Source organism: Chiloscyllium punctatum, chromosome 14 (genome assembly GCF_047496795.1).
Source record: "Chiloscyllium punctatum isolate Juve2018m chromosome 14, sChiPun1.3, whole genome shotgun sequence".
Classification (NCBI taxonomy): domain Eukaryota; kingdom Metazoa; phylum Chordata; class Chondrichthyes; order Orectolobiformes; family Hemiscylliidae; genus Chiloscyllium; species Chiloscyllium punctatum.
Genome location: NC_092752.1, coordinates 12757367 through 12773986, shown reverse-complemented (window position 1 = coordinate 12773986; position 16620 = coordinate 12757367). Strand labels below are relative to the sequence as shown.

General features: G+C 43.4%; 1 protein-coding gene across 1 annotated transcript in view; it reads left to right on the top strand.

Annotated features, from left to right (window-relative positions):
- dkk2 (dickkopf WNT signaling pathway inhibitor 2) overlaps positions 1-16620 on the top strand; it is a 46639-nt gene that overhangs the window by 15612 nt on the left and 14407 nt on the right. The window contains exon 2 of the mRNA XM_072583904.1: positions 8910-9063. Coding sequence (XP_072440005.1) covers positions 8910-9063 — 154 coding nt within the window. The remainder of the gene's footprint in view (positions 1-8909; positions 9064-16620) is intronic.

The following is a 16620-nucleotide window of genomic DNA, read 5'->3' as shown; positions in this document are numbered from 1 at the left end:
CAACAGTTGCCACTCTAAACTCCTCTTCAGAAGCAACAAATATCCCAAATCACTTTCCCAAAGAAAATCTGGATGTTTGCCAGAGGGAAATCAAGGGAAGCAACCAATCTCTTGATCAAAAGATAGGTTTTTAAGGTAAATATTAAAGGAGAGGTGGAGGGGATTAGGGAGGGAATTCTAGGGACTGCCAGCTGAATTCTCAGTCACTATTGGTGACGTGAAGAGTGGAAAATGAATAGTATTTTCAAACTTCTCTTCTAACCATTTTATCATTCAATGAATTGAACTAGAACTCTCCATACAGTGTCATTGCCCCCATGCTCAGGAAATTGGCTTTGTGGGTGGCATCTCCCAGAATTACAGGAGCCACTGAAGTTTTATTTTGATATTGATTAAAATTGGGCAGGAGTGCTCGTTCAGCATGATTGAAGGATAGGATCAAGGGACTAATTGACTTGTTGTATGAGGTGGTTGGCCTGAAAGGGTTAATAAGAAATCTCTGGCTAGCTCTACCCCACTAAGATACATATGACAGTCTCTGTAATCAGTCAACACACAGCTGAGACCAAGCTGCAGGTTTTCATATACAGGTTTTCTTGCTTTGTAATGAAGTTATCTTCGTGTGCTGTAAAAGGTAAACGTTGGTATAGTCCTAGAGGACCAGAGGACTGCTCTCTCATTAGAGAGGGATAACCTGGTGGTGAGCTTAATCTGACAGTTACCATGCCTCAAGTGAGGGGTGAGTTTAAGGAGGTAGGATTTTCATGGTAACTTCAGCCAGTGTGGAAACTCAACTGGAACCTGTTTTCTTACAATTATGTAATAACCTTCATGCTACTCAAGAATATGTCTCTTCTTCCAAAGACTTGGCCAACCTTCACCATTTAGTATTAATAGGTCTTAGACTAGCTCTAGAACTGGGATTAGTGATGGCATCATATCCACCCAGAGAAGACCCAGAGAAGACCCTGACTGAACTCTGTGCCTCACATCCGATAGAATGTACAGACATTGTTCCACCACAGGAGAGAAACTGGCTTATCTGATTCCTATTCCTGATGAAAGGCTTATGCCCGAAACATTGACTCTCCTGCTCCTCGGATGCTGCCTGACCTGCTGTGTTTTTCCAGCTACACAGTTTTTGACTCTGATCTCCAGCACCTGCAGTCCTCACTTTCTCCTTATCTGGTGTGCAGCTGATGAAGGTGAAAATGACACTCGACTTTAATGGAATACCACTTTCCACATTAACTGGATTTTTCTTTATTTTTCTCACTGTCCAAAGCTGCTGGTTGATTGTGATGCTACAGGCTCAAGATAAGTTCAGTTGCCTGGTTCAAATTGCCAAATCCATGCTTGACCCATAGGCAAGAGCAGGCTGACTTTGACCAGATAAACAGCAGCTTGACCTGGCCATTCCTGGATATGTCCACATCGATATTTCTCATCGGAAGTCAGGGCCTGGTCACCTGGGCAGGAAAGCTAGAGTGCTTTTTAAAAATTTCTCAAAGACCCAATTAAATTATGGGATTATTGTGCTTTGAATTGCTCGGATCTATACTAATTAATCATTATCAGTGAAGCCATGGATTTCTGAGTGGAGGTTAAGGTGGTGTGGGAGTACTCATGTTCCAAGAGTTAAGGCATGTTTTTCTCATGTTTTTCTCATGTCATTCCTGTTCTCCCTTGCCCACTTGAATACGTTTCTCACCTGACCCATACAACGTTGGTATGGAATCCAGAGCAGACCGCACGTGTACTCAAAGAGGAGGAGGAAAAGTATTCCCGAAGAATTTGAATTGAATTTTAATTGACTTAGCTTTATTGTCACATGCACTGACATGAGGACAAAGTCAGAGGTCACACAACGCCATGGTTGTAGACCAACAGGTTTATTTACAATCACAAGCTTTCGTTCCTGGTAACAAACCTGTTCGACTATAACCTGGTATTGTGTGATTTCTGACTTTGTCCATTCCAGTCCAACACCGGAACCTCCACACATGAGTACAGTGAAAAGTTTCCACCTTAGATAAAAAGGAATCCAAATACAGATTCTTGGGTATGAATTCTTAGGAAAGAAAGTTAGAAAAATAAAGACATAAAAAGTCTAGCATTACAGACTTTCAAAGGTGCAAAATCACACTAATAAATTAGAAAAATAAAGAAATAGAAAGTTCATGATGATAGAATAAAGAAAAAAAAATTAAAAGAACGGAATTTAAGACAAAGTCCACTTAGTCCATTTCACAGCTCTGGGCTCAAGGACCTGAATCCCCGATGGAATTTTGGACAGGCTCCATCACAATGCTGAGGAAAACGCTGCATGGAGTCACAGACGGACTGAAGGTGCCACAAGAAAACCCAGACTGATTCCGACGAAAGCAGCCACCAAAGCCACCAAAAGGACTGCCCCAACTCCATGTGGACGGCATACCGCAGCATTGACGCAGGTGCGAGGAATTGATGAGTTGTTCGCCTACTCGCTCAGCCATATTGGAGATGAGTCCAAGGGAGAGAACCTGGGAAGGCAGGGATGGGGACTGAGGGGAGGGGTAAATTTCATAAGCTTCAGAAAGAAAGACAGGCTTGTTCGACGGAAGAAATGTGAGAGCTTCTGAAAGGGAAGCAAAGCATTGGACAGCACCACTAAACATGACATTGCTTCAGCTTTTTGGGGTAGGATGCTGCTAAAGAAAGGAACTATTTACCAGTGGAACTGTTCATTTTCAATAGGAATTCAATCCTATTGAAATTAGTGAGGGGATTGTGAACAAGAAACTTGGGCTGGTATAGATTGCACTGTTTCCAAACAAGCGAATCAGTACATCAACCTAAACAGGAAAAGGCCTGTTAATATACTCATTCTGAGTCACCTTTTTGTCAAAGCCTCAGTGGTATATCGGTTATTTCTAGTGCAATCTTCCTTTCGGAGCATTATGAAATAAATGCAAAAAAAAAGCCAAGACAACTCTAGTGTAACGATTATTCAACAGGTGGGGATAATCCTAATACTGTAAAAGTTCCAGAGTTTATAGAAACGTGGAAACAGACTAAATAGAAACAGGAGTAGCCCATTCTTTTTCTTCAAGCCTGCTGCGTTGTTCAATCATCCAATTCATTCGCTTGTTCCTGCTTTTCATCCATGTCCTTTGATCCTTTGCTCCGAGTGCTATATCCAACTCCATACAGTATTTTGCTTTGACTGCTGTCTGCGGTGGTGAATTCTACAGGCTCACCCCTCTCTGAGTGAAGACATTTCTTCTCCAATATTGGTTAATTTTTATCTCGAATGATTATATTTTATAATACTTAACTTATTTTTAGTCTTGAAAGAAATAAGTTTGCATCGATAAAGCACTATTTACATCCTCAAGACCTCTCAAAGTACTTCACACAATGTTTGGAATATTATTACTGCTGTTGTGAAGTGGCTAATTTGCATACAGCAAAGTTTCATAAGCATCGGTCGCGAGTTTATCAGTTGGTCCCTTTACAAATGCTCCCTTCTCTCATTTGAGTAGTGACACAAACTTTTATGTCAACCTTGAGCAGCTGTCGGTGTGGAGTTGCACATTCGCCCTGTGTTTGCGTGGGTTTGTTCTGGGTGCTCCAGTTTCCTTCCACACTTCAAAGATGTGCAGGCTGAGTGGGTTACCTGTGGGAAATTGCCCATAGTGTCCGGGGGTATGCAGGCTAGGTGAATTAGCCGAGGGTAATGCCCGGTGACAGGACGGAGTAGGGGGAGTGGTAGGTCTGGGTGGATGCTCTTCAGAGGATCAACGTGGACTTGGTGGCCAAATAACCTGCTTCTATATACTGGAGCAGGGATTCTGTGATTTGAGCCAGAACCAGCAGACAGGGCCTTAGTTGAACTTATCTGCATCATAACAGATGTAATGCAGTAGCCTGGAACATGTGTTTGAGTTTTAAGCATTGGTATTGAAGCCTTTCAGCTTAGAGACAGGAGTACTGAACCTAACTCGATACTTCCGAATCAATCAGTTCAAAGATGCTTCACATATGTCACAATTGGGTGGAACCTGAACCCCGGCCTGTCGACTACTTCCTGCAGTTTGGTGTACTACAGTCTCACTTTTCTTCAAAAGGTTGAATGCATTTTGAATGAAGTGGATCCTCAGGAGCTACATTATACAGCCTCTATAACATAAGCATGTGAGAGTGATGTTAAAATGATTACGCAGTCATGAAATAAGAAAGAAATTGGTTTATGAGTTCCCTTTGAATCTTTGAATTGGAATACAATATTTAATTCTTTTCTGTAACAAGCTAACTGATCCCTAGACTCATGGTCAGGGATAGTCTGGTTGCTAAAATGGAGCAGCATTTGACCTGAGCGTAATTGTTACTTGGCTATTCCCTATGGAAGTGATCTGGGGAAGTTCCCTGCGGGAAGTAAAACATCTTTGAGACAAGTAGAGTTTGATGTTGAGGGAACATCTCTCTGGATTGGTAGTTGTTAGGTAAATCCCTGACTTTTGTCCTTGAGAAAAGGCCAGACTATCAGAGTCAGAAAGTCGAGGCAGAATTGCGACTTAATCATTTCTGAAAGTGTATTTTCTGTGCAATGTTTAAAGTGGTGGTATGCACACTCATGGATATTGCGACTGAAAATCTTTGGATATCCTCTGTCATTGAGCTCCCTCCTCACAATTTTGGACATCACATTGCCCTCAGAATGAATCCCAAAAAGTCGATTTGCAGGTGCAGCAGGTAATTAAGACAGCAAATGGTATGTTGTCACTTGTTGCTGAAGGAGTGGAACTTAACATCAGGGAGGTTATGTTGTATAGGGTGCTGGAGAGGCCACATCTGGAGTACCATATACAGTTTTGATCTCCTTACTTGAGAAAGGGTGTACTGGCACTGGAGGGGGTGCAGAGGGGGTTCACCAGGTTGATTCCGGAGTTAAGGCTTATTGAGGAGAGATTGAGTAGACGGTTTCCTCCCACAGTCCAAAGATGTGCAGGTCAGGTGAATTGGCCATGCTAAATTGCCCGTAGTATTAGGTAAGGGGTAAATGTAGGGGAATGGGTGGGTTGCGCTTCGGCGGGTCGGTGTGGACTTGTTGGGCCAAAGGGCCTGTTTCCTCACTGTAATGTAATCTAATCTAATCTAGACTGGGACTATACTCATTGGAATTCAGAAGAATGAGGGGGATATATTGTAGAAACATATCAAATTATGAAGGGAATAGATAAGATAAAAGATGGGAGGTTGTTTGCACTGGTGGATGAAACTAGTACCAGAGGGCATAGCCTCAAAATAAGGGGGAGAACATTCAGGGTGGAGTTACGGTGGAACATCTTCACCCAGAGGGTTGTCAATCTATGGAATTCCCTGCCCAGTGAAGCAGCTGAGGCTTCCTTGTTGATTGCCTTAAAAACAAAAAGGTAGATTTTTGAACCAAAAAGGAATTATGGGTTATGGTGAGCAGGCAGGTAAGTGGAGCTGAATCATCAATAAGATCCGCCATGATCTTCCCAATTAAGCCATCCAGCTCCCATTCTGTCTGCTATCATAACATTTTAATAGAAAGATTATAAAATAGATCTGATCAATGTTTTTAAAAAATTAAAACAAATTAAACCAAGGGTTTAGAGTCATCCAGTGCCCCTCAATCTGATGTATATTTTGATATTTGTTTCATTGTTAGATTCACTTGCCTGGATAAGTTGAGCTCCAAAATATTCAGGAAACTCACCACCATCCAGGAGTCTACTTGACTGTAATCCCAATCTGTAACCATAATCAATCAGTCCCTCTACCAATGGAGCATAGTGGCAGCAGTGTTAACCATCTAGAAGATGCACTACAGCAAATCACCAAGGCTATTTCAACAGCGACCTTGGAAACCCTGAGATCTACCAGCTAGTTGAACAAGCACAGCAGATACATGGGATCACCACTGGCTGCAAGTTCCCCATCAAACCACTCACCATCCTGACTTGGAAATATAGCTTCGTTCTTTCAGTGTGGCTGGTGCAAAATCCTGAAACTCCCATTGTGTATGGTGACAGCTCAAGGAAGTAGCATAGCAGAAGGGCAATTAGGGATGGGCAATGAATACTGCCTTTGCCAGCAATGCCCACATCCCTTGAACAAGCACAACGAAAAGAAGTGCCTTAGGCTTACACTGACCATTACATCAAAAATCTTATGATTAAAAATAACAAAATAATGAATAAAATAATTTGCAGGAACTTTCAGAAGTGCAATAATGGGATGTGTAAAACTATGAGGATGAAAAGAAGATAGTAAGAAATAGGTACAGGAATAGACTGTTCTGCCTCTTGATCCTTCAATAGGATTATGGCTAAACTGACAGTCCTCAAGTCCACTTTCCTACCTTTCCTCCATAACCCTCAATTCTCTGACTGATCAAGAATCTATCTATCTCAGCCTTAAAACTACACAAGGACTCTGCCCCCACTGCTCTCTGTGGTAAGGAGTTCCAGCCACTCACAATCCCCCAAGAGAAGAAATCCCTCCTCATCTCAGCCTTAAATCGGCGCCTTTTTATTCTGAGACTATGCCCTCTGGTCTTCGGCTCTTCCATGAGGGGAAATGCCCCCCCGAATGTTTCCCCGTCAAATCCTTCAAGAATTCTAAATGCTTCCATGAGATCACCTCTAATTTTTGTAAACTCCAGTGAGTAGAGTCCCAACCTGTTTGACCTTCGCTCACAAGGCAACTCCCCCATACCAGTGATCATCTTTGTGAACCTTCTCTGAACTGCCTACAATTAAATGATATCTTTCCTTCACAGGACTAAGACTGCTCACAAAACTCCAGATGTAGTCTTACCAGCACCTTGTACAGTTGCAGTAAGACTTCCCTACTCTCATACTCCAACCCCCTGGAAATAAGAGCCAATATTCCATTAGCCTTCCTGATTCCCTGCTGTACTTGTGTGCTAGCTTTCTGTGTTTTCTGCACAAGTACCACCAAAGTCACAGTTTTCTGCAGCTTTTCTCAATTTAAATAATACTCTGTAATTTTGTTCTGTCTTCTAAAATGAACAAACCTCACATTTTTCCACATTAAACTCCATTTGCCAACTTCTTGCCCAGTTTCTTAACCTAATAATATCTCTGTAAACTGTTTGTGTCCCTCTTTGCAACTTACCTTTCCACCTATTTTTATGATATCTGCAAATTTGGCTACAGTGTATTTGCTTCTTTCCTCTAAGTCATTACTGTATATTGTAAACATTTCAACACTTTCTGAAAGTACCCAAAGAGTGGCAAGGGATATTTTTAAAAAATAACTGGTCAATCTTCCATGAAGTGGAGAGACGCATAGTGTTAATTTTTTCTTAGGGATTTTACAAATTGGGAACATTTAGACCAGAATGCACTAATGGAATGTTCTGATCTTGGAGGTGGCAAATGTAGAGACATGAAAGGCATTTAATTTGGGAGGGTGCCGGTTTCTCTGAAGTCGGTCATTATGGTGATTCCACTGGAATTAAGTTTCTGGTTGGGAAGACCCATGGTTGACCTGCCTGCCCTGATGCCAGGTGAACTCTTGATCAAAGGTAATCCGTGCTCCACTGGGAAATGGGGCAGAGCCGATATCCAACAAGCCTGCCCTTGCTACTGAACCCACTGTCCTCCCTCTCCGCCCTGAATTCCACTTCATGAATCCTCTCCACCCCAATCCCAACTATTAGTTAACCAGACTCTTCATGATCCTGGAACTTCATCAAATGTTTTTTTCCTGCAGTTACCACAGTCTCTCTCCTGTGGTGCTGCTGAGCACATGAATTGCCAGCCTCTGATTGGCCAGCAGCTGTTGGTGGAAATGACATCACCATCGAAAATTGCATCACCACAAGAAATGACATCACCAACCCCAAGAAACCCAAACATATAAATAGAAAGCAGGAATCATCAGCAATGCTTTGTCTGAAGGCTCACTGAAGATGTCACCTAGTATGGTGATGAAATGTCTGAAAATGAACCTTCCAGCTCAGTGAGCAAATCTACACCCAGAACCTCAACCTGAGTTGCAAATCTTCTCAAAACTCGTTATAGAAGTAACAACATTTTAAAAAGTACTTCATTTCTATAAATCTCTTTGGGTTGTGCTGTGCTTTTCAGTGATGCTATCTCAATGCCAATTCCTTTTGTGTGAAATTATCACATTGTAATTACACTATCCCACCAGTAACAGTGCTACAGAGCAATCTCTGATAACCAGGACTCAATAATGCATGTTTATATCTGTACTGAAGATTTTATTATAAAGTTGACAGGAAGTTTATTCAGTCATATGTGGTTTTAATATAAAAGATAGTAAGGGAACCCATAATTATTTGTTCATTATACAGAACACTTGAGGACTGAGTTTCTGGCACATCCTGTACATATTGTTGTTCAATGATTGTCTCAATGTGGGTGAATTATCTTTAACTGTGTTGTACAAATAAGCTACCTGGTATTTGTAATGGTCAACCACAGCTTATACTGCTGCCATGTTAATCATCTCCCTTTCCTCTGTGCTCTGTCACACCTAGCAGTGAGCAGTGAGCAAAGTCTCCCAATGGTTACTGTGAAGCAAGGGGACATTGTTTAAGGTGCATGATGCTGTGACTGAGATAAGAAGAGGATATCTGTGTGAAAATGACTTCAGACAAAGCTAGCTTTCAGAGGCACTCGATAATGTGAGGTAGCTCACCGAGTACAGCCAGTATTTGCAACCAAAAGCACATTAAAACCTGATACCTTTCCCTTCAGGGCACAACTGCTGAGTAGGTTTTACATGATCATCCCTTCCCCATTCCCCACCCTAATGGCCTTCCCTCAATCTGAATGATTGTCTCATACTAACCCACTGCTTTATAAAAAGGCTTATAGGTTGTGTTTCTGTTTTGTGTGTTTCAGAATCAGGCATGCAGCAATGATAAAGAGTGTGGACCCAGTGGGTACTGTCATCATTCACACCATCAAGGCTACCCATCCTGTGTATCCTGCAGGAGAAGGAAGAAACGATGTCATAGAGACTCAATGTGCTGCCCAGGAAACTACTGCAGTAACGGTACATTGGTTTTTACTTCACTGGGGCCTGGTCAAGAGAAAGAAGTATTTAAACATGGCAGATGTTAATCTTAACTGAATCCACTGGGCAGGAATTGAAGGGTTGATTTGATCATCAAGGGAGTGGGGAGGGGTACAAAACGAGTGTTCTTCCATCAAGAGAGATCAGCTATGTTCTGAACCATCAGAAACTGAGTTGGTACTATTTATATGAGTACTGCGGTTGCCAGAGCAGGTCATAGGCTTGGAATCCTGTCGCGATTAACTCACCTCCTGACTGCTCAATGCCTGTCCAACATTTACAAGGCAGAAGTCAGGAGTGTGATGGTATACTCCCTGCCGAATGCAGCTCCAACAAAGCTCAGGAAGCTTGACATTATTCAGGATAGATTCCTGAAGAAGGGTTATACCTGAAATGTTGACTTCTCCTGACGCTGCCTGGCTTGCTGTGTTCCTCCAACCTCCTGCTTGTCTACTTTGGATTCCAGCACTTGTAGTGTTTTTGTCTCTAACAATTCAGGATAAAGCAGCCCACATGATTGGTACCACATCCACAAACATCCACTCCCTCCACCATTGATGCTCAGTAGCAGTAGTGTGTACTGGCTACAAGATACACTGTAGAAATTCAGACAAATCCTTAGACAGCACCTTCCAAACGCACAATTACAATCATTTAGGAGGACAAGCACAGCAGATACATGGGAACACCACCACCTGCAAGTTCCCCTCCAAGCCGCTCACCATCGTGTTAGAACCTGCCATTCCTGCCCTGTCACTGGGGCAAAATCCGGAACTCCCTCTCGGCCCACCCTAAATGGACTGCAGCGGTTCAAGAAGGCAGCGCACTATCACCATCTCAAGGTGTCTATGGATGGGCAATAAATGTTGACCCAACCAGCGACACCCACATCCTGTGAAAGAATATATAAAAAGGCTCAGGTTTAACAGCCTTACTTCCACATTAGAAGGTCGAAGTTCAAATTTCACTGCAGGAATTTGAGTTCACAATTCAGGCCATTCCACCAGTGCAGCACTGACAGGGGTGTTCCCCTTAGCACGAGATGCTAATTGTACGCCCCTCTTTGGTAGCTATGAAACAAACCACAGCACCAGTCGGAGAGGAGAGGGCTTTTATCCCTGGTGTCCTGGTCAATACCTATCCCTAAACCAAGCAGAATATCTGGTTGTTTCTGTTGTTTAAGGGTCTATGGCAATCAAAGAGTTAATATTGAGTTCATTAAGCACCCATCCAATGTAATGATGCCACATGGACCCTAGGGTGGGAGGAACAGCTTGAGATCTTGAGGGAGTCAGACTAAATATTGAGGTCTTCCCCAGTCTCTGTCACAACGTCTATCATACAATGCCAGGTTATAGTCCAACAGGTTTATTTGGAAGCACTAGCTTTTGGAGCGCTGCTCCTTCATCAGGTGGTTGTGAAGCAGGACCATAAGACACAGAATTTATCGTAAAAGATTACAGTGTTGTGCAACTGAAATGATATATTCAACATGGCACTGTAATCTTTTGCTATAAATTCTGTGTTTTATGGTCCTGCTCCACAGCTACCTGATGAAGGAGCAGCGCTCCGAGAGCTAGTGCGTCCAAATAAACCTGTTGGACTATAACCTGGTGTAGTGTGATTTTAAACTTTGTCCACCCTAGTGCAACACTGGCCACTCCACATAATGTCTATCATACCAATACATCTGAGCACCATCACACAATAAAGTACATCTTTGTTCAAGGCAAGGGCTTCTTGTCATCAGTTGATCAAACTGTTTTACTCTAATAAAGTTTGGATCTTTCTGCTCCTGTTTATAGCCCTAACAAACAGGTGCAGTGATGTTACATTTTACCTTCATAATACTCTGTCAGCTTCTTGCAACTAATAGAATACATGGCTTCAAATGAAAGGTTGAGGCAGAAAACACCCAATTCCACTTGAAGTGTTCTGCCGAGTGACATTCATGGTTCTCCTTGGCTCAGAGTGACTTTTCACACACAATCCTCCACCTTACACCTCAGCGGTAATGTAACTGCGCTCCTGGGTGGCTTTTTCAGGGAATTTTGTGGCCCATGAGTGGAAGCAGATATCGCTGCCGGGAGCGCTCAGTGTTGAATCCACCGACACTGTATTGGAATCCCAGCCACGCACACCACTCCAGATGCTGCAAGCCAGGAACTGCCCCTCCCACCGTGCTGCTCAATCCCCTACACTCAGCACCAGGCCCAGAGGAAAGGAGAGCTCACTCCCTGCATCACAGACAGGGACCTGGAGGTGATAGTGAACGAGATGAGGAAAGGAGGGGAGTCCTTTACCCTGTGGACCCCCACAGACAGCCACCCTACCAGACCCCACCAGCCTGAGAACAGATTGGAACCCAGGTTGGTGCTGTATCCCAAGGGAAGCAGAAAAAAGTCAGTGACCTTCTGTGCTCCACAAGAATAGCTGTCACCATCTTCTCAGTCCGACCTCCCGCTTATAGGGCCATCACTCACTCTAATTCTGGTACTGCACCCCCCACTCACCAAGACCATAGATTGCACCTCTCACTATTACATGGCTCCACTTAATGCCTCTCACCCTCTGAAACTGCCAACCCTCCCTGCCCTCTGAGTTAACAAAGTAATACAAGCTGGCAGCCTGTGACTGAGCATAGAAAACCCGTCTGTGTTAAGAAAGCAGGGAGAGCCACACACGGGCTGACAGTGATTACTGAGAAAGCGGGCTGAGAGCCATGAGATGGTTCCTGTGCAGGTGTATGAGATGACTGTGTGTTCCCAAAGTGTTCAGGAAGAAATATACAAGTGCTTGGTGTCCCTAAAGGGTTGATGGACTGACGTGGTGTGAGAGTTGGCCGGAGAGCTGGCATGGCGACGTGGTCAGGCTGGTGGGTTGCCAGTGCTGACATGGGGGGGGGATGAAGGATGCCAGCCAAGGAGCATGCAGGGGTGTTGTCGTGAAGAAGCAGTCGGGATGCTGACTGGGATGAGGTTTTGGTGAGCTGCAGCTTCCAGCTAATTGCTCCGGTTTATTTGTTGGGAATTTGCACCATCCAGTTTCTTGGGGAACGAAACGGGAATTGGAATAGTCGTATAAATAAGGTGAGTTGGGCCTTTAGTGAGATGCATTGAAATAAGGTAGTCACCATTCAATGGCCATTTAAGACTTCTGGGGAAAGGTGCAAAATTCTCAGGTTGTGATTCGGATGTTCTCATTCTGTCTGTACTTCTCCATTTTTTGAACCATGATGCATGGCAGATCAGGCAGCCATAAGTTCCACCCATAAAGTATGTGCAGAGCCAAGATCAAAGATTAGTTTTCAATCAGAAAGGTGCACAAGGGCCCTGGAATTACTTAAGCTAGAATTGCTTAGAGAGAGGCATGTCTCCTTCAGCATTAGATCATTTAACATTAATGGAGTAGGCCGTTTGAATAACTCGCACCCATTTCCAAAATGCACACTGCTTTCCTTGCCATAGTATGCTGGCTCATTCTGGGGAAATTCCTGATCAGGACGACAATATGAAAATGCTGTTTTAAACAGATAATGAAGGAAGGCAACATTTTGTTGCTATTCTCTGCTACACTGGGTAGTTCTATGTGGCAGTTCACACGATACCCAATTCCCACTGGTGAAAGACACAATTGATTGGGCACAAGAGACTGTGGTCGCCTGTCCTGTCTAATGGAGTTGTGACAGCTGGGTTTTAGCCTGGCAGCTGTGCATTCACATTTGTGACTCATCAAAGGAGTACGCTGAGTGATGTGATCACTGCTGTACCCTGGCACTTTATTTTTACAGTTTTGCCAGAAACCACTCTGCCCAAAGAACACCACATGAATTTGTTTTCAAGTGTCAGGCACTGCGAAAATATCGTTGCCTCGCAATTCCTGACTTTTCAAGGCTTCGGTTAATGAAAAATGGGTTTCAGCTCACACTGAAGCGCTTAGCTTTCGGGACCACTCAGGCAGTATCCCTCCCTCATTCTAGACAAGGAACTGCTGGATGGGAGTTAAGAGATTCCTGCTGATGGTGACAACGTCACCCCTTGGTGAACGGTTACCATTCAGTTTACAAGTCCGGCAATGATCAGTTACCTTGGGTTGATCTTCAAGGGTGGATTTGTTGATTCTCTGTGACCATTACGGCATACATGCTGGAAGATAGCACCACAGAAAATCAGCGCTCTCCTCCTGCACTCCTGCCTCCAATTCTTTGAGGTCAGGTCCCTGTTTGGAGAAGAAGATAAATCTACCACTCAGTGTGAAGGCAATCAGTTTATCACCCCTCAACACTAACAAGAGCCAGTCAATAGGAATACAGGAATAGGAATAGGCCATTCAGTCCATCGAGCCTACCCTGCACTTCAATGCAATTGTGGCTGATTGAACCCTTCACCCCCATTCCATCCCCATGACTCTGACATGCCATTGGTAACCAGAACTAATACATCTTAACTTTAAACATACTCAAAGACTGAGCTACTCCAGCCCTCTGTGGTCGAGAATTCCAAAGATTCCCAACTCTCCGAGGAAAATCATCCCCTTTGTTTATAATTATGCCCCTGGTTCTAGATTTCCCCAACTGGGGAAACATCTTATCTGCATCCACCCCATTCTATGCCTTTAAGTATTGTTTTAAGTTTCAATGAAATCATCTCTCATTCTTTGAAACTGTAGAGGACTCAGGCTCAATTTTCCCAATCTCTCTTCATGGGTAACCCCTCCATCCTGGGAACACTTCTGCTGAGCGACTCCTCTACCAAACGACCTGTATAGTGATGTTGAACATGCCCCCACTACCCCTTCCATATCCTGACAGCAGCATCACCAACTAAACTGAAAACATTCTCCATTCTTTAATCATCACGAATCTGTGCTAACAATTGGGGAAACCTTTGGGGGACAGCTCTGACGAAAGATCATGTCAGACTCAAAAGGCTAACTTTAGGGAAGGAAATCTGTTGTTCCTACCTGACCTGGCCCACATGTGACTCCAGACCCACACCGATGTGACTGACTCTAATCTGTCTTCTGAAATGGTCCCAGTAAGTCACTCAGTTCAAGCGGTAGTTTTCAGACGAGCAAGAAATGCTGGCCCAGCCAGTGATGCTGCATGAATATAAAAAAAAATTCTATGGAACTTTCTCCCACTCCATGTTGTTGCCTACTGTTTGTCACTTTATTGTTGAAGCATTGGGGAAAAGAAAAACAACTTCTGACAACTCTTAACCTAATGCGATTTCTGCACATCTTCTGTATCCACAGAAACCACCAGGTTTTGATTCATAGCTCATCTGTCTTTGCTGTTGCTGTTGTTTCCAGTTCCATCTTGCTTCTGTCTGCCTAACACACAACAGCAGCAAAGTAGAAACATGCCTCAAGTCAAGCAATATCATTATCAATCAAATAGCAGTTATAACATTACGCTGATTCGTAACGCTTTAGTAATGCTTTGGTGCAGCTGGATATTGTGAGCTGGAACATATTGCTAAGTGGCAGATGGGTTTGGTTTAGATCTTGACATATTATTTTAACCTTTGCATGCCAGTCTTTCCTTCATGTTCACACTCTGGCCATTGAGTCAGAGGGTTAAGCCCCACTTCACAGCTTTGAGAGATGGGGCCTCCACTTGGGATGAGAGACAATACTTAGGCCGCGAATATTAGCAGAGCTATAACTGAAACAATCAGAAATAAACACTGAAAACTCTATTGTAACCCGTGAGAAAGAGAAACAAGCCAGAGCCTTGCAGAATGGAAACAAAAACTGCTTCGGGAGTGGCAGAGATGAAGACCTTTCAACTGCTGCGCTATGAGAGGAATTGTGTGTACTGAAGGCACGTGAGGTGAACAAAGCTGATGAACTTTGAGAGAGTAATTGGATGATGAGTGGACAGGATGATTCATATGGGATAGGATTAATGTTCAAAGGGGAATAGGAGCCAGGAAATTCCTGAGTGCATTAAAAGAAAATAAGCCAGGAAATAAAAGGCCAAAAAATTGCACAGATGGAGCAGACTGGTAGCCCTCAACGTAGGAACCCATGTGTCAGAACCTATCAGAGGTTTCACAGATACACTTGGCAATGCTAGATGAACCACCAGTGTTATGAGTAGCAGGGTTAAAGAGACTTGTACATCCTTCCAAAAACCTCACCTATGGAATGGCCATCGATCAAATAAAAAAACAACCATGAACTAGGCCAGGACTTTTTAATACGATGGAAAGCTTGGCAATTATAAATAGCGTGGGAGCAGCTATATTTCTCAAATATAGCTGTTGTCATGTTGGACAGTTGCTGTTTTGGGCAGGAGGCTGATGGGTGTTTCCTTGAACTGATTTCTTTTCATACCATAATAGATCGAAAATGGAGAAACTTTAAAAACAAATGGAGTAATTTTGTGTGGCAATGAGAAATATTTACGCGTGAGTATTAGGAGCAGGAATATCACATCCATCTGCACAAGCCTACCCAGCATTCTATCAGATCAGGCCTCAACTCTTCAATGTTTTAAAAATCTAACTCCCTCCTCAGAGGGCATTTCTTTGCATCGCTGATTTAAATGAGTGTCCCTGTGATCTGTAACTATGTTCCCAAGTTCCACATGACCCCACTGTGGAAAGATTTCCTCAACATCGACCCTGTCAAACTCCCTCAGAATCTTGCATTTTCAATAAGATCACACTTTGTTCTACTAAACTCTAATGAATCAAGGTCAAACATGTTTAGCCATTCTTGATAAGTCAAGCCCTTTATCCTAGGGATCAGCCTTAGAGTGGCACAGTGGCTCAGTGGTTAGCACTGATGCCTCACAGTGTCAGACACCTGGGTTTGATTCCAGCCTTGGGCAACTGTCTGTGTAGAGTTTGCATATTCTCCCTGTGTCTGTGTAGGTTTTCCGGCAGGTGCTCCAGTTTCCTCCCACAGTCCAAGTTAAGTGGATAGGCCATGCTAAATTGTCCAGGGATGTGCAGGCTAGGTGGGTTAGCCATGGCAAATGCAGGGTTATGGGGGTAGAGTAGAGTGAGGTGCTTTTTGGAGGATCAGTGTGGACTTAATTGGCCGAATGGTCTCCTTCCACACTGAAGGAATTCGATGATTCTAGTGAATCTCTTTGGCACTACATCCAATACCAGTAAATCCTTTTTTTAAATACAGGGGCCAAAACTGTACACAGTACTCCCGGTGCTGCCATATAAACACCCTGCACAGCTTGAAAAAGACTGGTCTTTTTAAACTATAGCAAAAAAGGCCAAAATTTTGTTCGCCTTTTTAATTACTTGCTGTGCCTGCATGCTAACATTTTGTGTTTCATGCACAAGAGCACCCTGATCCCTCTGTGCTGGACCTTTATGGGGTCTCTCTCTGTTTAAATGATAGTCTGGCTTCGGATCCTTCCCACCAAAGTAAATGACCTCACAATTCCTACATTACACTCCATCTGGCAAGATTTTGCCCACTCACTCAACCAACCGACATCCCCTTCCAGATTCTTTATGTTCACAACATACCCTCCCACCTATTTTTATATCGTCAGCAAATTTG